General features: G+C 46.5%; 4 protein-coding genes and 1 long non-coding RNA gene across 6 annotated transcripts in view; 1 reads left to right on the top strand and 4 right to left on the bottom strand.

Annotated features, from left to right (window-relative positions):
• Positions 1–215, bottom strand: part of thbs3a (thrombospondin 3a) — a 15,614-nt gene extending 15,399 nt beyond the window's left edge. The window contains exon 1 of one of the 2 annotated variants that reach the window (XM_037073905.1): positions 1–215. This exon is cut by the window's left edge and continues 275 nt beyond it. The gene's annotated coding sequence lies outside the window, so the exon portion shown is untranslated. The other variant, XM_037073904.1, reaches the window with a different exon arrangement.
• The window catches only part of LOC119005862, a 3,130-nt gene extending 573 nt beyond the window's left edge, over positions 1–2,557 (top strand). Inside the window, exons 2-3 of the long non-coding RNA XR_005070602.1 lie at positions 1,071–1,124; positions 1,850–2,557. This is a non-coding gene — a long non-coding RNA (uncharacterized LOC119005862). The remainder of the gene's footprint in view (positions 1–1,070; positions 1,125–1,849) is intronic.
• Positions 2,558–2,582: 25 nt separating this feature from the next.
• On the bottom strand, positions 2,583–15,509 carry mtx1a (metaxin 1a). The gene is made up of 8 exons (XM_037073907.1): positions 15,371–15,509; positions 9,884–9,953; positions 9,721–9,800; positions 5,610–5,702; positions 5,339–5,521; positions 4,269–4,345; positions 3,356–3,513; positions 2,583–3,001 (listed from the first exon to the last, which is right to left on the bottom strand). The coding sequence occupies exons 1-8, from the start codon at positions 15,449–15,451 to the stop codon at positions 2,772–2,774; spliced, it is 972 nt and encodes a 323-aa protein (XP_036929802.1). The 5' UTR covers positions 15,452–15,509; the 3' UTR covers positions 2,583–2,771.
• A 990-nt stretch (positions 15,510–16,499) lies between these two features.
• Positions 16,500–21,824, bottom strand: LOC119006106. Its single transcript, XM_037074481.1, has 7 exons — positions 21,637–21,824; positions 19,612–19,983; positions 18,857–19,126; positions 18,584–18,680; positions 18,198–18,249; positions 17,478–17,617; positions 16,500–17,179 (listed from the first exon to the last, which is right to left on the bottom strand). Exons 1-7 carry the CDS (start codon positions 21,686–21,688, stop codon positions 17,122–17,124), a joined length of 1,041 nt encoding a protein of 346 aa, XP_036930376.1. The 5' UTR covers positions 21,689–21,824; the 3' UTR covers positions 16,500–17,121.
• Positions 21,691–24,629, bottom strand: LOC119005749 (methyltransferase-like protein 27). The gene is made up of 5 exons (XM_037073639.1): positions 23,575–24,629; positions 23,042–23,179; positions 22,726–22,854; positions 21,979–22,040; positions 21,691–21,730 (listed from the first exon to the last, which is right to left on the bottom strand). Exons 2-5 carry the CDS (start codon positions 23,156–23,158, stop codon positions 21,691–21,693), a joined length of 348 nt encoding a protein of 115 aa, XP_036929534.1. The 5' UTR covers positions 23,159–23,179; positions 23,575–24,629.
• Positions 24,630–25,162: the final 533 nt, after the last annotated feature.

The following is a 25,162-nucleotide window of genomic DNA, read 5'->3' as shown; positions in this document are numbered from 1 at the left end:
CAGCGACTCTGGACGGAGAAGCAGAAGAACCGAGCGGACCGACTGTGACACCGGGACCCGGAGTTCAGTGCCGGAGCTGCGGAGAGTTTCAGTCCGGAGGACGAGGGGCCGAACCGGGACAACAAAGCGGATCCACACCGACGAGGAGAGACGAACCGCGGGGCCGGACTGACCCGAGGAGGACGGACGGACCGGAGCCGGACTGACGGACGAGCTCACGAGCGCCGCTGGAAACTGCAGCTGGCGCGCGCTCAGCTCTCCTCCAGCCGGCTCGTGCGCGCTGATCATTAGCATAAAGCGCGCGAGACTGTGATGACGTTTACATGATGGAAATATAGAAAATATAAACAACTGTTGACGTCATCAAAGACTGACCGATATATGATGTATAAGCTGATCATCGATCAGTTTTCATCTATTGATGATAAAAGTAACGAGTAACTAAAGTCAGCAGACCAAAGTAACAGAAGTAAATGTTAGATTCCATCGCTGGTTAAAGGTCCTCCTGGTCTCCATCAGACTGAGATCAATCTATTGATTATATAAGTTTTATTTATTTAAACTAAAACACAGTTCTGATCTCGACAGTTTCTCAGTTTAACAACATTTTTACAAACAGAATAAATATTAAACACATTCAAACTTTCATTTAAATCATGAACACGAAGTTTAAATGTGATGACAAAGCAGCTTAGCATGCTAACCAGCTAGCTCTATATCTGTATCTATATCTATATTTATATTTGCAGGGTATTCAGTATATTTATAGACCAGGTTCTGACCAGCAGCTGATCACAGGTCCAGTCTGTGATGAGACAGAACCAGATGATGTCGGATACTTTAGAATCAGTGATTAAACTGAGCTGTGAGGTTTTGACCAGCAGCAGGTCAGAGGTCAGAGGTCAGCAGCTGGACCTCCTTTCAGTCCTGCTGCGACCCAACAGAGGGTCCAGAACCAACCGTGAGACCATGTCCTTTGTGTTTTGGATGTTTTGCCCGCTCTTCGTTCCTCAGAAGGTTTGATTTGTGTCCCACCTGACAGTCTCGGCTCACCTGTACTAACTCCACAGGTGTTCACCTTCACTGCTGTTTGGAGGACAGGTGTCAGCTCAGAGCAGCCCCAGGTAAGAACCTTGTCATGTAGTGACAGGAGTTACAACCATTTCATTGGTTTCTTTTTGAACAGAGTTTGGCTGGTGGGGGTCAGAACATGTTCCTGGTTGGGTGGAGTTCTACTGGACTCTCTCTGCCTGAACACAGCGGGTTGTGGGGCCCTCAGGGGTCCGGGTCCCCGGTGCGATCCAGTGCTACTGCTGCCCGTTAGCTTCCTGTGCTGGTTGCTAATTCAACAGAAATGTAAACTGGGAGTGTTTCAGGGAACAGATCCAAACTCAGTCCTCAGTGATGAACTCAGTGGAACAACGGAGCCAGAACCGGGTTCTGCTGCCGCCCTCCCGGCAGGCCTCCTCTCTTTCTGTTTGTTTCTGGCTCTGGAGCGTTGCCATGGAAACCTGTGTTTAACAGCAGGTGAGGGAGGAAACTTCACCTCCACCCTCCGACAGAAGCCGCCGACTTCTTCTTCCTCGGCTGCAGGAGAGAATAAATCCAGAGGAAAGTCTTCAGACACACAAACTGCTTCCAGATCAGCTCATTAAACACACACATGAACAACACACAGCAGGGTGAGCAGGATTCCTGTGCGATGGCGTCATGTGCAGCTGTCTGTCCCCGGGGTCCAGACCCGGTCAGGACGGGTGGAGGCTGGGGGTGGAGGCTGGGGGTGGAGGTAAGGGGAGAGTTTCCATCTGACTCTACATGTTGTTGCTTCACTCTTCTCTCTTTTTTCCAGCTCATGTAAGACTCGGGCCTGGATCAGCTCCCGACAGGACCAGGACCAGGACCAGGACCAGGACCAGGACCACCCTCAGCACCTCCTCCACCCCCAGCACATGACTTGAAATCATTACCTTCCCAAACACCTTGTGGTCATTTTATTCTCCAAACACTCAGAATTTCAGCTCTCAAACGCTCGGAGGTGATTCTAGAGTACAAACGCCTCACGGTCACTGTAGTTCCCAGATGTTTCACAGTCGTCTCACTTCCTGAATGTCCGGGGTTCATTTTACTCACCAAACATCTCGCAATCATTATAAACATGATTATTCTAGTCACAGGAGGTCTCACAATCATTCTAACACCCTGCGATCACCCAGACCCTGCGCTACACGCCCCTTCCAGTTCCTGGACACCATCCGTCATCTGGTTCATCACCATCTTCGCCTTTGTCGCTGTAACTTTCACACAAACAACGGCGTTTCATCAGCTGGTCAGTCGATCGTTAATTAATGGAGTGAACTTTACAAACGTTCTGCGTTAGCGGCCGGCTAATTACAGAACACGCCTGTCGTTTCACTGTAGATTTATTATCATGTTCAGCATGTTGAAGTGACATTTTAAGGATTTGGGAACTTTATTAACAAAACAAAGTAAAAAATTATTAAAATGACTTTTTGGGGAAAAATATTGTGTTCTTCTTGAGAATTAAAAAAAAAAAAAAGAACAAAGCTGAAACAGAATCTGACTCCACGTAAAGAAACCAGAGATGATCTTTTAGTTTATTTCTGTACATAAACCAGCGCTGACATCGACTTCCTGTCCTTCTGAGCTGATGATTATCAATATTAATCTTTTCATCCCGACGTGTCTCCTGTGAACACATCTGGATCTCATCCTGAACCGTCCTTAATGTCCCACGATGCAGCAGTTCTGTCTCAGCCGTCTCCCTCCTCCTCCTCGTGGGATTCCATGGTCTCCAGGTCCGGCGGCGCCTCCAGCGCCTCTTGCTGGGCGTGTTGGATGGACACGATTCCGGTCAGGAGGGCGTAGCTCAGCATGGCGCCGAGAGCCACGAGAGCCGACAGGAACTGCTTCCTCCGCTTGTTGGGGACGTGATCAAAGTCTCCGCCTTCAGGCTGAGAGGACATCTTCTGAGTGGAACTCTCTGGAAAAACAAGATGGAGGTAAAGACAAAAAGATGAGATCGTTTCACACCAACCAAGAAGAATATATTTATCTTTCTGTGAACCACAACAGAGAAACAATCTGCGTCTCTGCTCGCGACTCTGACAAACATGCAGCTGTAACGTCTCTCAGACAAACACGTCTCCTGATTAATGAGACAGTTTGTGTACCAGCAAAGATCCGTATGATGTCATCTGATGATGTCATATAAACCTGGTGAAGCTAAACGATGACTTTGATCCACAACATCTCTGAAGTGAGTCAGAACATTGTGATTCTGGGTCATCAGAGTGGTCTCTGATCCAACGGCTTCACTCGGCCTCTGCAGTCTCACCTCGGCCGTCTCGGGGGAAGTACAGCAGCAGGATGTTGGTGCAGAAGTTGTTCAGGTTGTCCAGAGACTTCAGGTGCTGCTGCAGTTTCCCGCTGGGCAGTTTGGACTTGAGGATGGGCGCCAAGTGACCGAACACGTAGGCGTCCAGAGACGAAGGCCTGCAGAGTCGGCAACACATTAATGTTTAGACTGTGTTCTGGTCCAATACACAGATGATCTCAGATCAGTCTCACACTGTGGCTTTCCATCATCCAATCATGTATATAGCAAATAATCAGACAGACAAATATGAACATTTATTTTAACAGACATTAATCTCTAACTTGAGCTAAACAGAAGCAGAACCTCATCCGCTCTGAGTTCAGCCCTGATGTGTTGAGACAAAGGCCCCGTTCACACCTGCTGTCATCCTCCAATCAGTGATCCGCTCTCACTCTGTCAGTTCACAGCTACATTAACCTGCTCTGAGTGACCACCTGTTATGTGATGTCACTTCCTGCTCTGTATGAAACAAACCATCGTCCATCACTGAGACAAACAGACTCCATGTTTCTACTCAAAGACAGAAAGAAGTTCATGTAGAACATTTGCTGAATTAACAAGAAGATCCAAATAATGCAGAATGAGTCAGAGACAGAGTTTCACAGAGTTTATAAAGTGTCTCCAACTCAACAACTCACTAAACTGACACATTTGTTAAGGGAGTCTGGTGCTGGTGTGGCAACTAGTCCAAGTGTTGGATCATTTGAAACAGACAGGTGTGTCCATTCACACCTGTACTGAGAGCTGTACAGGTGTGATCAGATCACTCAGGACAGATGTTGACAGCAGGTCTGCAGGGACTTCAGGAGGGTTTGACACCTGGACGGTGGCTGAGGTCACATGTGAGTGTCAGAGCTCTGGGCGAACTTACGAGTCACCGAAGAAGAACTTGTGCGAGCCGAGTCGCTGGGACAGCAGGTTCATGCACTCTGCAGCATCGCGGTACAACTGAAACACAGAACATAGATCGGACTCGTCAATGAGGAAGACCAGGACACGGGAACGCTCCAGCTACTGGAGAGACACACAAATCACTTCGAGTGTTTTCCTGCATCAGTGACCTGAAGCTGCAACAGTTCTCTGATCTAATACCGTCCAGTTCTGATGGTTCTGTTTTCTTTGTCATTTCTGACAGTAAATGAAGAGTGTTTGAGTGTTGGACTGTTGGACAGACAGCAGAAGACATCTGAGGACAGCACCTTGGACTCATCTGCTGTCTTAATGAACTGCAGTTGGGATGAACATTTACAACAAATACCACAAAACTGTTTTAGAAACACAGAGGCTGAAGGAGTTCTGGAGGGTCCATCCTGAAACAAAAGTCCAAGTCACAGAGGTCCATCACAGGACACGGAAGTCTTCAGTAGATGTTCAGATTTGTCTTTCGGTTTTGTTTCTTGTCTTTCTTCCGTAGAACCTGGACCGCAGCTGGTTTCTGACGGACTCACAGCTGTCACCATGTCTTCTGTCTCAGACTGAGTCAGAACATACGGAAACATTTCAGGAAACACATGAATGTCATTTCTTCTTTCTCTTCATTCCTGTAAAGTCGACCTTGAAGAGTTCTCCACGCTGACAGGAACAAATCGCTCTTTAATGATCTTTCCTGAATGCCATCTGACCTCCGACCTCGTTGGATCGTCTCATACTTGCAGTTTTTCCTTTCACAGTGAATCTGTTCCGACCACTTCAAGGACCCGTCTGAACACATGGAAACAGACTGGAAAAATGTTCTGATGTTTCTGCAGCCCGCAGAAAATGAGAGTCACATTGTTTCCGTGATCAAAACCTCAAAGACGACGTGTTTCTGAGAGGAGATGGCCTCAGTCCGCCTCTCACACTGAACATATCTCATGTATATTTCTCACATCGCTGCATCTGACTTCGGTCATGGAGGCTTTTAAAACCTGAGTGAAGTGAAACCTGCTGGCGTGTCCTCACCTCCTTCTCCAGCTCCTCCCCGGCCTCCAGGCTCTCGTCTCCTCGCAGCAGACGCAGTTTTTCCAGCTGACCTCGCTGCATCCGTCCGGGCAGGAAGAAGTTCAGAGGGAACGGCATGTGCTCTGCGTACCAGCGGCGAGTCAGGTCCACGTAGTTCTTTGGCTCGATCCAGAAGGCGTAGATCTACGACAGAAGAATCTAGACTGGTTTTACTAAAGTGTTTTAATGTGCTCATGTTTAAAGACTCAACACAAAGAGACAAACGTCTCACCAGAGCCGGTCGGAGCTTCTCCTCCATCAGAGAGATGAAGGCCAGGCTGTCAGCTCCTTCTTTAGCTGACAGGTCGTAGTCTGCGTTGAATTTCTGAAACACACACATCAGATATTCTGCAGTGAACAGAATAGACCACAACTGCTTCTGATGCTGCAGGTGTTGATGGTTGAATAATCCTGAGCTGATGGTGGTCCCTGAACGTCTCAAGACAGAATGAGACACGATCTGACTGGTGACACATCACAGATTATATCCTATAATCAACCAATCATCTAAATTCAGTCACTCAATTCATCAAATAAATGTAGTCCAGTATAAAGTAGAACGTGGCAGAGAAGTAAAACACTCAAGTAACAAAACTGAAAACCGAGAGAATGTGAGGTCGACTGCAGAGTGTGTGTGTGTGTGTGTGTGTGTGTGTGTGTGTGTGTGTGTGTGTGTGTGTGATGACTCTGTCAGTGGAGGTCAAAGGTCATCCAGTAAAAACAGAAAAACACATGCACGTCTGTTGTCAGATGATATTTGAGCCTTTAACATGATTTATAGCTGAACGTTAACAGCTCCAGCAGTGCCACGTGGAGACAAGGAGAGCTGCGACTGGTCGGTTCATCTCACTGTGATGCCTGGGAACAATGTGATTTTCTGTCTCCTTATCTCTGTATTTCTGTAAAATGTGATGCTTCCTCACGCTGATGTCTTAGTTTTTACTCTTCATAATCATGTGTCCTCTTCAGGTCACCACGGCGACAGGAGGTGGTGCGGCTCGTCTGCCCAGTCGTCTCCACTCATTTTACATTTATTATAATTAGTATCAGATGTTCTGTCAATGCAACTTGTATTTGTTGTTCTGTGTATGTAATATCTATTACATGTCTGTCTGTGCTGAGAGACGATCCTCTAATGACATCTATTTTTCCTTCAAAGTAAAAAATCAAAAGATCGGCTCATTGAAACTCCAGGACATGTGATTATCTTGTTGCACGAACATCAAAAAGCAAACTTAAAGTAAAATCTGGTCTTTTTAAGAGTGAAGACGAGAATCAAACAGAATCAAACAGAAGCAGTCAGACGGGAGGAAAGAAGAAGCAGAAAGTGTGACTAAATCTGAGCAGCAGAGCTTGAAACCAGCTGGGAGCTTCTTCAGCAGCTCTCCTGTCGTCGTGGTTTCCTCACCTACCGCAGTGAGGAGGCACTGAGCATGCTGGGTAATGTCTTCCAGCTGCCCATTAGCTGCTGAACGGGCAGCATTGGCTCAGACGTGACTTCTGCTGTGGGGAATGTTGCTCAGAGGAACTAAAGCTGAAGGAAAACTTAATCTGAAACGTCAGAGAGCGGAGTGACGGCTGAGGAGGAGAGTACACATGAATATAAGAGTGTGAGCACTGCGAGTCGATCCTGACCGACCATCTCAACGTCACACACAGAAACAATACTGACTGTATGGACGACACATTCACACAAACCACAGGAAGTGGAGAACCTGATCTGATGCGGGACTCTTTCTGTTGGTTCTTTCCAACACAGATCATGGTTGTAGACACATTTTTACCAGTATCTTCAAAATATATTGTGCCTCCTGTTTTGTACTATAGCATCTTACTGACTTAGATACGATATGGATATGTGAGGTGTTTGTTGTTTTATCTAAAGAAGGTACAATATGTCAGAATCAGTCAGCTGTCGAACTTAAACTCAAAACAACTAGAGGGCAGCAAATCACCAGAGTGCTCCCTGATGCGAACTGTAGCTCCTTCAGCTAGTTAGCTTAATTAGACTGATTCTGTCCAGAGGACCTGCCAAGGACGAGGCAGCAGTTATCTCATATTACTCATTACTCAAACTCCCAGCAGCTGGAGACTCGTACCAACAGGAACAAGTAGTACAACAGTAGTAGTACTATAACTTTAGTCACATGCAGGACTATGTATGGACACTCCCACTCTCTGTAGTCACACGCAGGATGATGTCAGGACACTCCCCCCTTTGTAGTTACATGCAGGGCTGTGTAAGGACACTCCCACTCTCTGTAGTCACATGCAGGATGATGTAATGACACTCCCACCGTCTGTAGTCACATGCAGGACTATGTAAGGGCACTCCCACTCTCTGTAGTCACATGCAGGACTGTGTAAGGACACTCCCACCATCTGTAGTCACATGCAGGACTATGTAAGGACACTCCCACCATCTGTAGTCACATGCAGGACTATGTAAGGGCACTCCCACTCTCTGTAGTCACATGCAGGACTGTGTAAGGGCACTCCCACTCTCTGTAGTCACATGCAGGACTGTGTAAGGACACTCCCACCATCTGTAGTCACATGCAGGACTATGTAAGGGCACTCCCACTCTCTGTAGTCACATGCAGGACTGTGTAAGGGCACTCCCACTCTCTGTAGTCACATGCAGGACTGTGTAAGGACACTCCCACCATCTGTAGTCACATGCAGGACTATGTAAGGGCACTCCCACTCTCTGTAGTCACATGCAGGACTGTGTAAGGACACTCCCACCCTCTGCAGTCACATGCAGGATGATGTAAGGACACCCCCACCCTCTGCAGTCACATGCAGGGCTGCGTAAGGACACTCCCACTTTCTGTAGTCACACGCAGGATGATGTCAGGACACCCCCACCCTCTGCAGTCACATGCAGGGCTGTGTAAGGACACTAACACTCTGTAGTCACATGCAGGGCGGTGTAAGGAAACTCCTGCTCTCTGTAGTCACATGCAGGACTGTGTAAGGACACTCCCACCATCTGTATTCACATGCAGGGTGATGTAAGGACACTCCCACTTCCTACAGCCGGTGTTTCATCAAACTCAACTCCGCCCAGTTTTTGATGGCAGCATTGGATAAATAATAATGTTGCCACTCAGTGTGTGTAGTCATGGTGACGTCAGCCTACTATGATCATGTGCAGCCTTTGTTGAGCTACTTATCTGCTGAACAATTCCTTTATTTCTTCATTCATTGGGGCATAAATCACAGAACCATTGTGTTTATGGTTAAGCAGAGAGTAGACGAGAGGAGCTGCTGGCCTCATACATACGTCTGTGAAGCTGAGCCTGTTCTCAACAACAGGGAGGACACGAGAGGTGGACTGTCGTCTCACATCAACAGTGTCTGCAAATGTTCCTCTCAGTTCTACAGAGAACGTTTTCTCTCCACAGTGCTTTACGAGGATTATCAGCCTGCTGGAATGTGTCTCTGCCTGCAGCTTCCTGTTGTTAAAGGAGGTTTTCCAGTCGGCTGCAGGACACACACACACACACACACACACACACACACACACACACACACACACACACACACTCTGTAATGTGACGGCCTGTCAGCGGCTTTGTGCTTTTCCAGTTTTTGCTGATATACTATAACCTTCTTTGAGGAGCTGGTAGGATTTTGCCTCAGATCCTCATAGCTGTTGTATCACTGAGCAGATCAGTGACTCTGGTGTGATGGTGGTAAACAAATGTCAGAACACAGAAGGACCAACTCCTCACGATTGTGCTGTCCACCTACATCTGAAGCAGACAAATCGTTCATGCAAGGATGACAATGTGAACATGTTATCCAGAGAAGACAAATGGTATGAAAGAGGAGTAAATGAATCCATCTATGTCAAACTGGAACGGCTGTCTTTGAACAGGAGGTGGACTGAGACATCACTGATCACCACCTACAATACAGAACTGACTTCTCTCCTCAGAGAGCTGAACAACCGTTCACACCTGGGCTCACCTAGACTTAGAAACTCACATGAAGGCCAGCTTGACCACACAAAGGATACTCTCACACTCTGTAAGGCCATTTCCAACCTAAGTAAGGACACTCCCACACAGTGTTTAAAAGCCTGCAGCTCCTCCAGTTAAAAGTGCAGAATCCTCTTGGAGTGTCTTCAAGAACTGAAACAGGTCCAGTTCGCTACAGTACAGAACTTAGAATAGACTTTAAATCATAGTTCTTAATATAATAAAAGACAGTTTGTTCTCTCTGGAAACATTTACATCATGAAGACTCTGAATTGTTTCACACAGGAACAAACTGTGGATTAATTAACGTTAACGACAATAACTGAAGTGTTCCTTTAATAAGGAGACAGTTACCTGCTTTCTGAGATGGATGATGATGTCAGAGGGCCTGGACAGAGTCACTTTCTGATTGGTCCTCAGAGCAGGAAGTGAGCCTTTAAAAGCAAAAATAAACAACATGAAGATCACAGACTGACGAGTTCTTCACGTGTTTCTGATCAAACTGAACTCGTCTCACCGCTGGGACTTCTCCACGGGTTCGACATCTTCCTGAGTTTGAGAGGAGCACCGGCAAACTGAGCGTAGGCCTGCAGACAGGAAGTGACAAGCAGTATATACACTGTGTACTGTGTGTAGGATATATAAATACATTGTGTACTGTGTGTACTGTGTGTAGTAGGGATGTCGATATGGGCATTTTTCCACTGATCGGGGATCAGCAATTTTGAAAGTAGACCCCATGTACGTCAGAGCAAAATTTGTGGCAGAACTCAGATGCGCATGTAACGTTACTCTGGCAAACCTGATCAAATGTCTGCAGTATTGATTTAACTTAAAGTAGAAAGCGAAAGCAGTCCAGCAGCAACATGTAACATCTGCAGTATGACCGTTTCATGAGGGGAAACAAAAGAGCTGTAGTTCATACTACATATTTGATACGAGAAAATATCACAGAGAGGGTAACTGAATGAATTGCTCTGGATAACCAGCTCATGTCCATGGTAGAGGATCAGGGTTTTCTTCATCTCCAGGAGTTGGTGACTCCCCAGTATGTCCTACCATCTCTGCATTACATCACACTGACTCCACTCAGTTACAGCGTACCGTATATGCACCAGTTTGGTGGCTCTCATACAGCAGAGCATGTAAAACAGACAGTTGAGGAGATGTTGAACACTGTGAAATAGACAAGCAACGCGTCCACGTCATTTTACATGACAACATGAGGAATATGTAAAAGCAGTGGATGATATGGAGGCACCAAGCGTGGCTGCATCTCACACACTGCAGCTGCTGTACAAGAGGGTCTGCTGTCACACTGCAGCGTCACACACTCACCTGCTAACACAAGGAAGGTGGAGGCCAGTGTTGCATATGAAAGTATTTACTTTGTTTCAACGCAATTAAAACCTATTAAAGCTAGGCTCTGTGATGTTGTTCAGAAACACATTTTGTTATACTGGGTGAAATGGTCCTGCTATCCTGAGCGTAGTCAATACATTATGTATTCAGAAAAAATAACGAAAATAATCAGACTTCTGTGGCAGCTGCAGGTCTGAGAAACAGCTGACCAATCCGTGCTATTTGGCCCGAATAACACGGATTGGTCAGATGCTCTGATTGGTCAGATGCCTTCATGTCTCGTCCTCTGTCCCGCCCTCCTCCACACGTGCACACGTTACGTTTCACTGATGCTGGAAATATTCAGCACACTCCTCTGCAGAAACACGGAGTTGCAGGAGAAGATGTTCATGTGGTTACAATGGCAGAGAAAATGCAGCCAGCGTTACTTGTAACAGCTCACCCCACTAAAAAGGAAAGGAAAGGAATGCTGTTTGTTATTTCGGTGCTTGACTTCCTGTCTGCTCAGTGCTAAATTCAGCTGAATTGCTGCGTCGTGCTCCGGCATCTCCTCCTCCCTGCTGAGTCCCACTGCCAGATGCAAGTTCAAGTTTGTGGGGGCGTGGCTTTGGACGGAGCACTGACGGGGGGCTGTGACTTAGAGGAGGTGTCTAATAATTACGATGAAAGAGGCACTTCTAAGATTTACTGTATTTTTGTTTTCAGGTCAAACTCATTTTCAATGAGAGTGCTACGTGCACTACTATGATAGCATCAAAATCTCTGTTTTATTCTTTTTAGTAAACTCTTTGTACACAAACAGAGTTTTTAAACAACTCATGTTAGCAGTAGCTTGTTCCACTCGCCGCCGTCCTGCCAGTGGAGAAGAGTCGATCTCAGAATGAGACGTAACCTGGAGGACAGTTAAGGTGGAACTTCTGTCTTCCAGCAACAACTATCCACACCAGATCTCACGTGACTTTTCCAGCTTTTGATTTTAGTATCGTTACTTTTTCAACTTCAAGGTCAATATTGTTTTTCACTAATGACAAAACAACAAATTATCCATTCATTTATATGGAACTAAGCTTTAGGAGGATTTTGGTGTGAGTTTGCTTTAAGGTTAAGTATCAGATCGGGATTCGGTATCGGCACATACTAAATATTAAAGGGCTCGAATTGGGATAGAGGTATATGAAACCTGATCGGGACATCGCTAGTGTGTAGTATATATACTGTGTACTGTGTGTGTAGTGGGCGGAGCTCTGGCCTCAGGTTTACAGTAATGGTGCGGATGACTCAGTTCTTCTGGAAATAAAAATAAAAGCTTCATTCAAAGTTTACAACCAGAAAAAATGAGGAAGAGTTTCCTCATAAAGCCTCAGAGCCATGATGTCATCGTCTGCTCCACTGAGAATGTGTGTGTCTGTGTGTGTGTGTGAGAGAGAGCGAGTGTGTGTGTGTGTGTGTGTGTGTGTGTGTGAGAGAGAGCGTGTGTGTGTGTGTGAGAGAGCGTGTGTGTGTGAGAGAGCGAGTGTGTGTGTGTGTGTGTGTGTGAGAGAGCGTGTGTGTGTGTGTGTGTGTGTGTGTGTGAGAGAGCGTGTGTGTGTGTGTGTGTGTGTGTGTGAGAGAGCGTGTGTGTGTGTGTGTGTGTGTGTGTGTGTGTGAGAGAGAGCGTGTGTGTGTGTGTGTGTGTGTGTGTGTGGAAACTGTCTCACAGGAACAAACTGGATCTTTAGCTCAGAAACATGCTGCTGCTGATTTAACAGGCAGTAAAAGCTGCAGTTCTGGTGCTGGACTGGTCCACATTGAGTCGTCCAGCTGTGTCAGTAATAGTAACTTCCTGCTGGACACACGACAAGAAGAACACACCTCATCGTCCTCCACCTCTCTGTCTGTCCAACAGTAACATCTCATCTGACACCTAGAAGCCCCGCCCCCTCTCCTACCTGCTGCTTCCTGCCCGTCCTCAGCCTGAATGTCTTACACTGTCCCACCATGTGTCAGCTGTGTGCTCAGACAGTAACTTTGAACTGGACTCACACTCCTTGTATGTGTTCTCATGTGTGTCTCATGAAGCTGAACCGGATTCTGAACTTGTCAGCATCTAAACTGCACACAAACCAAACTAAGAATCTGGATCATGTCCGTCACCGCTCTGGGCCCTGGGCGTCCTGGACCTCTCTGGGCACTGGGTGTCCTGGACCTCTTTGGGCGCTGGGCGTCCTGGACCCCCCTGGGCCCTGGACCTCTCTGGGCCCTGGGCGTCCTGGACCCCCCTGGGCCCTGGACCCCCCTGGTCCCTGGACCTCTCTGTGCCCTGGGCGTCTCTGGGTCCTGGGCGTCGTGGACCCCCCTGGGCGCTGGGCGTCCTGGACCCCCCTGGGCCCTGGACCTCTCTGGGCGCTGGGCGTCCTGGACCCCCCTGGGCCCTGGACCTCTCTGGGCGCTGGGCGTCCTGGACCCCCCTGGGCCCTGGACCTCTCTGTGCCCTGGGCGTCTCTGGGCCCTGGGCGTCCTGGACCCCCCTGGGCCCTGAACCTCTCTGGGCCCTGGGCGTCCTGGACCCCCCTGGGCCCTGGACCTCTCTGGGACGTGTCCTGCTCGGGGACATGGTTGACCACCTTTGGATTAACTGACTGTGTTTCCAGACCAGCAGGACGTTCAGGTTTTGTCAGCGGTTTGGAAACAGAGGTGGTGTCAACACGGCTCCATCATTACCCAGAATGCCCTGTGGCTCTGAGCTCAGATGTCAGTCCAACACAAACATGTTTCCTTCAGTCGGGGAGCTCCGCGGCCCTGAGTGCGGTCTGCAGGCTGGATCAACACATCAGTCATGGAAACAGTCTGCCTGCTGCAGCAGTGCATTCTGGGTGGTCGCAACCAACATCTCCACTTAAAGGACCAATCTGCAGTTTTCAGCCTGATCTTTAAACATGTAAATCTGATTCAGAACCAGTTTGAACGAAGTGATTGACAACCACAATCTGTTTCAGATTTGAAGAAAAACATAAAACTTAAAGAACACGATCTGTTAAACTGACGAGCATCATGTGTGAGATTCATGACACTGTTCATACAGGATCAATACTTTGTCTTCATCACTACAGACAAAGGTTTGATCAAATAAGGATATTGATCAGTCAGTTAGTCAGCGCAGAGGGATCAGATCAGTGTGTGTGTGTGTGTGTGTGTGTGTCACTGTGTGTCAGTGAGGAGGTGTGAGGAGGAGCCCCCTCTGCTGGGTGTATCAGGAATTACAACTGAGCTGATCATAAAGTGATCAAATTGATATTGATTAAACACTCTTTTCAGTGAAATATAGACCTGGATATTTAAAACGTCCTGAGGTTAAATGACTCCACATGAGAACTAATTAGAGTGAACTCAGCAGCAGCAGGCAGTAACCCAGTGCTGGAATGTGACTAAATACACTGCTAGAGTATTTCTATTCTGTATAACTTCATACTTGAACTTTGCTAAATCTCAGAGGTAAATAATGATTCAAGGATGTAATAAAATTAATTGCAGAGCATTTGGATATAATCAATGACTTTCTTCAAGCAGTAATTTCAAACACTTCTGGTTCAGCTGCTCGTCTTCATCATCTCATCGTCTTTCAGTTTTGGACTGCTGTTGGACAAAAGCAGAAATCTCAAGGTGTATTTTTACTTCTTGAGGGATTAGGATTAGACTATAAGTATGTGAGTACTACACGTGTTGGGTTCAGTTTTACTGGACCCTGGTTTGTTTGGGCTGCTGTGAAAGCTGTCAGTGAAGCCTGACGTGGACCACACCACCGACCGCAGACTGTCTCCGTCCACCTCTGAGTGACGTCACAAGTGTGTCATCATGAAGCTGAACATCACGAGAAAGATGTAAAGATTCACTTCATGTTCAATTATAATAAAATAAACTATCAGGACAGGACAGGATGCTGGTGAAACTGCTGATCACAAGTTAAAGAGCAGCTGCTGCATCAGACTTCACTACCTCACAACACATCATCAGCTTCATGTTATCATCACTGTAAACACTGCACCGTATGTTCGCCTAGTTTTTCTCTTCGACCTCAGTATCATATTTCATTTTATAGCTATTTAAACATTGTATATGTATAGGGTTATATCTCTGTATATTGTAAATAGAACATGCTCTATATCTGCCCTTATATTTTCATTGTATTGTACTGAATGTACCTGCCGCTGTTATGACCTAGTTTCTCTTCAGGGATTAATAAAGTTATCTATCTATCTATCTATCTATCTATCTATCTATCTATCTGTCTATCTATCTATCTATCTATCCACCTGTCTGTCTTTCTGTGATGTTTTCACGTAGAATGTGACGTCATCATTTCAAGGAGCTGTTTAACACTCGTCACTTCTCACAGAAATGACACAATTATCAGTTTGATCGGTACAGACATCAGTGATCGATAATCACCAGCAGCCCGCCGATTGTTCTCATTCTCACTGTTTTCATCCATTTAACCGGGAAAACGTCCTCACGCGCTCAGCTACCTGCCAGTCTGCTGGCCATTGAGCCGTTAGCATGCTAACGCTAGCAGCAGTTACCGCGTGATTTAACCCGGGTTCTGAGTGTGAATGAGCCCATCAGACCGCCGCCGGACCGGATCAGTCCGATGTGAACGGAGACTCACCAGAACCACCAGACAGTCGGTGTCGACGGACGGTAAGCCCCAGTCTCCTTCCCAGCAAAACAACTCGTCGGGCGCCGCCATCTTCAGCAGTGACGGTGACCTCTGACACCGGAAGCTGAGCTCGATCTGATGCCGCTGACTACCAAAATAAGATACACTTTCACTTATTTTAAAATAGGTCAATGCAAAGTACAAGTTCTACATCCAAAACCACAATTCAGTCAAATCTTAATTAAATTAAAGTATCAGCAATAAAAGTGTAGCTTCACTCAATTAAAGTTTTGGTCGTGCAGTAAATGTTTTTCTCTGTGTCGCCATTATGTTTTGTTGTTTTTCTTTCTGATGATTTTATAAAGGTTCAGTCACATGAAGATGAAACTGTTTTCATCTGAAGCGAGACACAGGGAGAAGAGAGCGACCCAATGTGCTCACCTGTCAGTCTGATTGACAGGTGAGCATCACGTCGTCTCATCATGAACTCCAGCCGTTACGTGATTGTATGGAAGTGAAGTAGAAAGAAGCATCACATGAAAATACTTCTGCTCATACTGAACATGATACATGAGTACTTCAGTAAATGTACTTTTACTGTCACATACGAGTCAGATGACTGCCGATATTGATATCACTGGCACTAACTCGTCCACATGCGATCATCGTCTCAGGCCACCAACCAAACGCTGCACACTTTTCTCTGTATTTAAAGAAATATACATTATTTGTTGATTTAGCTTCTCATTATTATTTTATCTCCATTAATAATGTTGTGTTTGTGTTTGATATTTGTCTCAAACAAGAACATTTCTGACGCATTTGTGACAGAGTCGTGTTACGGTCTCAGTAAAGTCTTTTCTGTTTCAGTGCAATAAAAATCACTTCCCTGTTTTTTGTATCACGAGTGTGAAATTGTGACCGTCTTGCTGCTGGTTTCCAGTCATTTCTGCCATCTTCATGTCTTTCAACACACACTGAACCAACCACTTTACTGGTGAAGTCATTTAAAGTTTGAGGAGAAGAGAAGTAAAAAACAGAAGTCTTCTGAAGATTAGTTTCTTTTTTTAAAATTGGATTCTGGTGGTGCCAAGGTGTTCCTCTTTTCTGTTGATGTCTTTGAAATACAAGACAGGGAAAAAGTCAAATTATTTATTCTGCATTCAAATCTTTATGTTTGGTATTGTTATAACACAACTGCAAGACAGAGCATTTCATAAAATACAATAAATTACAGAAATTAAGAAAAAAAACAAATCTGAAAAGAATCTGAATTGGAGCAGAGTCTCCATAGCAACAGCCACTGAGGCTCATGGGTAAATCTTTCTGGAGGAAGTTGACATGTTTGGTATCTCAGGAGCTCGTTAACTGATCATTAACGACTTGCTTCTCTCTGAATGGACTCCTGTGATGTCATCATCAGGCTGCGGGATGGGATTAAAGGAACAGTTCACTCAAACAGTACCTCCTCCTCCTGATGATATAAAGTCCTCCTCTCCTCCTCCTGATGATATAAAGTCCTCCTCTCCTCCTCCTGATGATATAAAGTCCTCCTCTGCAGGAAAGAACACATCGCATCCTGATCTGAGACCAGATTTACACTCTTGACATGCTAACACTGTTAGCTTAGCAGCTCCAGTGAAGGTTTCAGTTGACAAAGAGAGTAATAACATGTTGTAGACTTGTCAGCATGGAGGGAGGGATGATGACTGGATTCACAGTTTTGGGTGAACTGTTCCTTTAATGGACAAGCCGTGACTTCAGCCTCTGCCGGCGACTGAAGAGTAGATGGTGGCATCATCGGCCTCCTGCACTGCTCTGAGGACAAGAACACACAGAGTCAGTGTCGTCAGGCAGAATAAGTGTGTTTCACATCCATCTCTTTAACAGACTGTGGTGAGACGTGATCCACTCGTCAGGGACTAGATTAATACAGAGCTGGATGAAGGACCGGATCAGCCCGCGGTTCTCTGAGCTCAGCGGTCCGATAACATCAGCTGTCACCACGTCCAGAGACGAGCACGTAGTTGACAGCAGACAGAGGCAGACACGCTGACATCGTCTCCATCAGCCCTCACCTACAGACACTTTGTCATGAAACCTGAGCCCACAGTACCTGGCCTGGTTCTTGGTCTTGTGTTTGAACTGGACCGAGGCGTAGCTGACCTCCTCCACAGCTCGGCTGCTCTCCTGTCGCTGACCTCCTGCCTCCCTATCAGCCCGCTGCAGGACACTGCTGTAGACACGATCAGGATGCTGCAGACACACACACGCACAAACACACACAGACAGACACACAGACAGACACACACAGAGACACACACAGAGACACACACAGACACACACAGAGACACACACAGAGACACACACACACAGACACACACACAGACACACAGACAGACACACACAGACACACACAGACAGACACACACAGACAGACACACACAGACACACACAGACACACACAGACACACAGACACACACAGACAGACACACAGACAGACACACACAGACACACACAGACACACACAGACACACACAGACACACAGACACACACAGACAGACACACAGACAGACACACACAGAGACACACACAGACACACACAGAGACACACACAGAGACACACACAGACACAGACACACAGACACACACACAGACACACAGACACACACAGACAGTTTCAGATTCAGGTGTAACTTGAGGATCAACAGTCACATTTACACAGTTTGTCTCTCACAAAGGAAACACTGAAAACATCAGAGATGAAAAAAGACTTCATGTAATAAACATCTTGAAGCGATGATGTCACATCTTACAGTCGTCGTCTGACTCACCTTCTGATCCTCTTCTCCTCCATCGGCTCTCTGATCCGCTGCTGAACGCCTCCTGCAGACAACACAGGACCAGAACACCAGCAAGATCCAGTTCAGACAAACCATCAGAACCAATAACAGACACACAGCAGCAGCAGGAGGAGGTGCAGAATAAAACATGTGATAGAAAAAGAAGAAGGAGAAGAAGAAGAAGTGAGAAAGTTATGATGACTGTCAGCAGCTCTGCTACATTAGCCGTCTGCTCTGCAGTGTGAAACAGCTTCGGGTCTTCTGGGTTGTTCAGGAATCAATAAACTCAATCACTCAATCAAGAGTGTAAACCAGCTTCATTCATTCAGACAGTCTGAGCTGAGGGATCTGTGCAGTGTTCAGATTTATCAACGTACCTTTTGATGAAGCAGACGAGAATGACGGCAACCAGAACCAGCAGAACACCAACAACAGCACCAACACCAGCCGCCAGAGGCAGGTCACCATCAGCTCCTGTCAAACATGTTATATTAATATAAACTGTTGAGATATTCTGAGGCATTAATAAATCATCTACAGTTGGTTCTGAGTCCAGAAGAGCTGGTACCGTGTCTGTGAGATGTCTGCAGACTGTTCTGGTTCTACACGTTTGTTTTCAGTGAAATGTTTCAGATGAACACTGATCAAACCTTCCTCTCCAGCGTCCACACGCAGGCTGTACGGCCCGGAGCGAGTCTCAGTGCTGGTCTGTAAACCACAGGTGTAGTTCCCAGAATCCTTTGCAGTCAGAGAGCTGAGCTGGAGGGCGGGGCCAGATTCTGAGAGGGCGTGGTCATCTCTGAACCAGGTGACCTTCAGTTGGTGGAACGTGCAGCGTGCAGAGCAGAACAGAGTGACGCTTTCACCTGTTCTCACCTGTCCGTCACCGCTGGAGCTGGTTATCTTCATTGTGGTGCCGTCTGAAATCAAATACATTTAAAATCTTAGGTTTCTTCTTTACGTTGTGACAACAGAAACCTGAACATTTAGAAACTGATATTTCAACGTGTCTGTGGTTTGTAGAAACGCTGACAAACATTGATGCTCGGTAATATTCATATAAATGTTCCGTTCCATTTTTCTGTGAGGGTCGCAGGGATGTTACCCTTTATCTCTCTTTTTCAAGGGTTACGCGGAGGTTACTGGGGCCAGTTGACTCTGTGGGTGAAGGCCGGGGTACATGGGTGAGTCACCAGCTCATCGCAGGACGCTCACTGATGGCAGATGCTGCCACACAAGGTGCCAACTGCACATCAGGAGCAATTTTGGGGTTCAGCATCCTGCTCAAGGACACTTCAACATGTAGCTCAGTCCAGCAGCAACCTTCCGATCACTAGTCCACCAGCTCTACCCACTGAGCTACAGCCCCCTCATATAAATGTTATTAATAATAAGATGACCTTACCAGTGACTGAGACTTCCACTCCTGATTGTTCAGTCCAGTGTCCTCTGTTGTCATCAGCTTCCATTCTGAAGCGAAAAGTTTCATCATCTTCTCCCCTTACATCTGTGATCTGTAGAGTGCAGTTTCCCTTCTTGTCCCCCAGATATTTGTAACGAGGGTCGTTGCTTGTTGAATCACTGTCGTACACAGACGGGGTGGATCCCTGACAAACCAAATGCTTCTGACACCAGCGGACTCTGACGATCTTTATCAGAACTTTTCTTCCATCCACATCGACAGACTGAAGTGGTGTGAAGGTGCAGGGGAGGGTGACAGTCGACCCTTTTACAGCACAAACAGGAGGTGGATAGTTCACACTCGGACCCACAGCACCTGGACACAATGATGAAGATGGAAAATGATGTCAGACTGATATTAAAACAGAGTGTTTCTGATTCTCTCAGGAGGTCCGACTCCAAAGGTCCAGTCTCAGGTCAGGACTCTGCTGTCCACCTACATCTGAAGCAGACAAATCTTTCCTGTGAGGTCACAATGTGAACATGTTGTCCAGAGCAGACAGATGGCTTGAAAGAGGAGTAAAATAATCCATATATGTCAAACTGGAACCACCATCTTTGAATAGGAGGTGGACTAAGACATTATTCATCACCACCTACAATAGAACTGAGTTCTGTCCTCAGACAGCCTGACAACCGTTCACACCTGGACTCACCTAGACTTAGAAACCCACATGAAGGTCAGTCAGGTCAACAACCCACAAGTGACCCTAATGACTCTGAAACACAGAGCTCACACGTGTCCTTAACAATGCTGTAAGGACACTCCCACACTCAATAAGGACACTCCCACACTCTGTAAGGACACTCTGACATTTCCGATCCAACATTAAAGTCAAAACACATCCAGAGACTACAACCTGTTTCTAACAGTGTTCTGATCCAGACAGACCAGAACCACCATTCATCTCAGAGCTAGAAGAGACACAGTCATTGTGGGTCTCATGATACAACCATGATAGTGCTCCTCCTGACCTCCTGACCTCCTCCTGACCTCCTCCTGACCTCCTCCTGACCTCCTCCTGACCTCCCCTGTGTCCGGTGTGGTTCCTCACTGACGGCCTCCTGACCTCCTCCAGCCACACTGTGCTGCTGGTCGCCTGTCCTGCTGCTAGAGGAAGCAACAGTTGCACTACGTTTGCTTTTAACTGCAGACAGAGAAAAACAAGCAGCAGAAAGAACAGCAGCACGTCACCTGGACCGTCACCTGGACCCATCACATCATGAGACATCAGTGTTCTTGTCACTTACTGATCTTTATATTCACGTATAACTTCAACACTGTCTGCCTGTTCTTCTTCTGTAACCGTTTCTTGTTATCTCGCTTCCCTTCATGTGTCTCAGCAGACATGTTCTGTCACTGAGAATTTAGCACACTGGAAGACACAAATATCTTCAGCTTCTTTATCCTGGACAAGAACATGTGTCTGATGTTGATGAAGGTCCATCCAGGTACTGGTACTGATACTGACTGGTTCTGTACCATTCTGTCCTTGCAGGTTTTTTATGGAACATTTCCAGCAAGTGACTATGCAAGCCTCCATTCATATTTACTTATGTCAAAGCATCATTCTAAATACATAGAAAAGTATGTTTGATGTTTCAGTGTGTTTTATAATAAATGAACATATAAAGAGTCACAATATAAAATCTGTCCTGACTCTCAGGTGAACATAAACGACACGTCTGGAACTTTTCAAACACAAAATACAAGCAGAAGAGGAAGATTATCAGTTATCACCTGTAATCAAATCAAATAATCTCTAATCAAAGGTCAGTAGCTCATCAATACGTCATCAATAGCTCATCAATGGTTCATAGACTACATGATTATATCTACTGTAAACAGAGAAAATGCTTCTATACATGTTACTGGATGATTACTGCACGCAGCCTCTAATGAGTAACTTCCTCTAACTGATGAATCACTTTGAGCTCAGCTGCTGTAAGTTTCTGTGAATATTCTCACCTGTCAGCAGCAACATGAAGCTCCACACAATGTTTTTGTCCCAAACTGCCATCCTTAGTTTCCTGAAGCGTCTCTGAGTTTAAGAACAAACTGACTGAGCAACAGACACGTTTTGAAATGAGGCAGGAAACAACTTGATGTTTCCACACCTCTTCCCTAATTTAGTCTTTTTTTAAAGAGAACTCTTCTCCTCAGCATCTGCCCTCCTTTACTGCAACTTCCCCTAAACACCAGTCCACACACACACACACATGCGCACACACACACATGCGCACACACACCATGCAAGGTACAATAGCTCATCAGGAGCAACTTGGGGTTCAGTATCTTGCTCAAGGACACTTCGACATGCAGCTGGGGGGGAGGGAGCCTCCCACAAAGTGCCTGAAGCCCAGTTCAGACATCTGAACAGCAGAGGGAGACAAACAGAACCAGTAGTGAGTCTTCAACCTGTAGAGAGCAGCTCAGGTGATGTCAGGTGATGTCAGGTGATGTCATCAGGTGTGTGGGGGGGCTGGAGGGTGTGACTGGATCAGGTCCGTCCACACATACACGTGTACTATTAAATAAACTGATCTGTGTCCAGACGAGTGTTTTAGCACCTGGTCAGCATTAAACTCTGTGCACACTAACACACCTGGAAACACGTCACATGACCACTCACACACACTGGGCCTCAGGTACTGCACTGCACACACATCTCTGTGATTAACAGTCTGCTGATGAGTTTCTCATTGAAACAAACACAACTAACTTATTTTGATTTGTCTTTTTGAACCTTTGTGAAAATGTGAATTGAGGAAAATGTCTGAAATAAAATAACTGCATTAACTTTCACATGTAGCATGAAGTGTTGATGTGTTTAAATCTGGTCCTGAACGTTTGACACGTGTGTGATCATGTAATAATATGATTAAAAGGTTCATTCTGTGGAAGTCGCGCTTGTTCAGCGCTGTGCTGCGTTCCTGAAGACGCACTCCAGGAAACATCGACTGAGTGAAGACGGGTTACATGTCAAAACTGAGCCGAACATGAAAACGTGCTGTCACACCTGCAGGTTCTGCTCTGAAATGGACTTTTGTCTCTCACCAGTTTAGCGACCAGTCCAGAGCCGCAGGCGACGTCCAGAACCTGAACCTCCTCACGCCTCCCGCAGAAGTTGGCATTCAGGAAATCTACAGCCAGATGTGCTGGTCTGTAGCCGATCCGCATCATATCCTGTTAATGGTCCATGTGTTAGTTCTCAGAATCCACCAGTGACTGATGACACACACACAACACTGAGACTCAGTCGCAGTTAAAGTCCAGCAGCTGAAGATGAACAGAACCGTCTGTGATACCCGACCAACTGCTCATCAGAACACAAACGCTTCCACGAGGAGGACGAGGAGTTTCTGACACTGACCCGCTCGTACGTCTGGGCCCAGCGGTCGTAGAACTCTGTGGTGTCTTTTGAATTGAGGTATTGACCGGACCGAATGGACCTCTTTATATCGGCCACAGTTCTGCTGCAGTGGGCCATGACGAGGATACGACTTGAAACCTGCTGCAGGAAACAAAGTGAACGTGATCTGAGCAGGACAGATACTGATGTTCTGGTCGTGTACCAACATGTGAAACCTGATCTCAGTCATCCTGTTACAAGTTTAAATACTCTGAACCTGCATCTGAAGAGCGGACCTGAGAAGGTTCTGATCCGAGGTGAAACACCGACGCGAGCTGGTTGATCAAGCAACATCAAATTAAGTGTAAAGTGAGTTCATGTCATTTATCAGTGGAAACTCATTCTGTCTGTAGATCCTCAGAGTTTCTCAGTCAAGTGAGTCTCGCTGGACTTTTGGACCAAACAACACTTGTGAAGACGTCTTCTTGGACCAAAGACACCTGAACACATCACAGCCTGACTGTGAGCAAAGGATGAAAGCAGTTTGAACTCACCTGTGTGGATGTTTCAGGTAGAGCAGCAGATATGAGTGTGGGAGCAGTGGTGACAGACGGGGCTTCATCACAGATCAGCAGGAGCTGCTGATTGGTGGAAACTGCTCCGACAGGTGACGTCAGGAATGACAGGTTTTACTGGACAGTACCTGTCAGCCCACCTGTTCACGCCTGCAGCAGACAGAGCTGCAGAGACATTGCCGAGACGCCTCTCCACACCTCAGGTGAAGAGGTGTGGTGGAAAAATTCTCCTTGTGAGGTTGAGAGCTGCTAAGTCTCCGAAGAATTTTAGACTTCAGCGTATGAATCAGACCTCTTTAATAACACGCAGCGTGGAGGGAAGATCAGAACATTTCCTCCAGATCTCCAAATGTTACTGCCTCAGACACAGAACAGGAGGTTCCCAGACTCCCAGACTCTTTAGTGCCATTTACAAATATATGTTGGTGCCTTGACTGGCCCCCCGGACTGTGTTGAGCTCTTTCTTTAAGACTTTATCATTATGATAATAATGATGATTGGATGTTTGATAGTGTGACGTGTCCTCCAGGCGTGGTGGTCCCTTTGATTTCAGACAGGTGAACAGGTGTTCACTACAGCAGCAGGGCGAACAATGTCCCGCCACACAACACAGATACCGAGCCTTTAGTTTGAAGCTGAATTTGTTCATTTGTTTTCTGATTTGTGTGTCTGTGGTTGTTTTGTGTCTGTGGCTGTTTTGTGTCTGTGGCTGTTTTGTGTGTCTGTGAGGACAGTTTGTTCTCAGGTGAACAGAGGGAGGTTCTGACAGACCCGGTGGAGCAGCTTCGTCAGGAGGACGGGTGGGTCCAGCTTCCTGTCCAGATGGAACTTCTGGTTTCAGCTGAAGTACATTTAACAACAACCCTGTTTATTATCTAACACTGTGGTGACGTAGCACAGGGGGCGGGGCCTCCACTCCCGCGAGGACCACTCCAGTGGAGAGGATGATGCAGTGACGTCTCACTCTGCTCATATTTCTGGGAACAAGATAAACATGGCTGCAGTTCAGTGGAATATGATCCTGTGAATGATGCTGAGTGTGGGTGATGAGTGTTCCTGAACCTGTCAGAGGTTCCACACACCTGATCATCATCAGCTTAATTGGGCCATGAATATGTTTATAGATTAATTACAATGAGAAGCAACACTGAGACAACACACCACTGTACCCTGGGACTCAGACCATAAACACACTAAAAGCACTAAAGGTTTCTATGACTCTTAATCATAGGGGAACCACTTTTGGTGCAATAGGGAACCGGTCTTTAAAGAACACACGGTGCTGTACGGAGCCATTAAAGGAGCCATGTGGAGCACGGACTCAGCAGAGGTATCAGGACCGTGAGGAGGACGGGTTGTTTTTCATTATGCAAGTCGAAATGTCGAGAATAATGCTGGAATATAATTTTGTGAATCAAGTCTTGAGATCCCGTTCTGGGAGCGACTGACAGCTCTGGTCTGGGATCAGTCTGAGCTGCAGGGCGCGGCTGCTGACAAACTACTGAGCTGACAGACAGAATCAGTCTGGGTCACTGGAGCTGGTTCTGAAGCCCAGTTTCACCAGTTC

This window comes from Acanthopagrus latus, chromosome 17 (genome assembly GCF_904848185.1).
Source record: "Acanthopagrus latus isolate v.2019 chromosome 17, fAcaLat1.1, whole genome shotgun sequence".
Classification (NCBI taxonomy): Eukaryota; Metazoa; Chordata; class Actinopteri; order Spariformes; family Sparidae; genus Acanthopagrus; species Acanthopagrus latus.
This window is presented reverse-complemented; position numbering and strand designations above follow the sequence as displayed.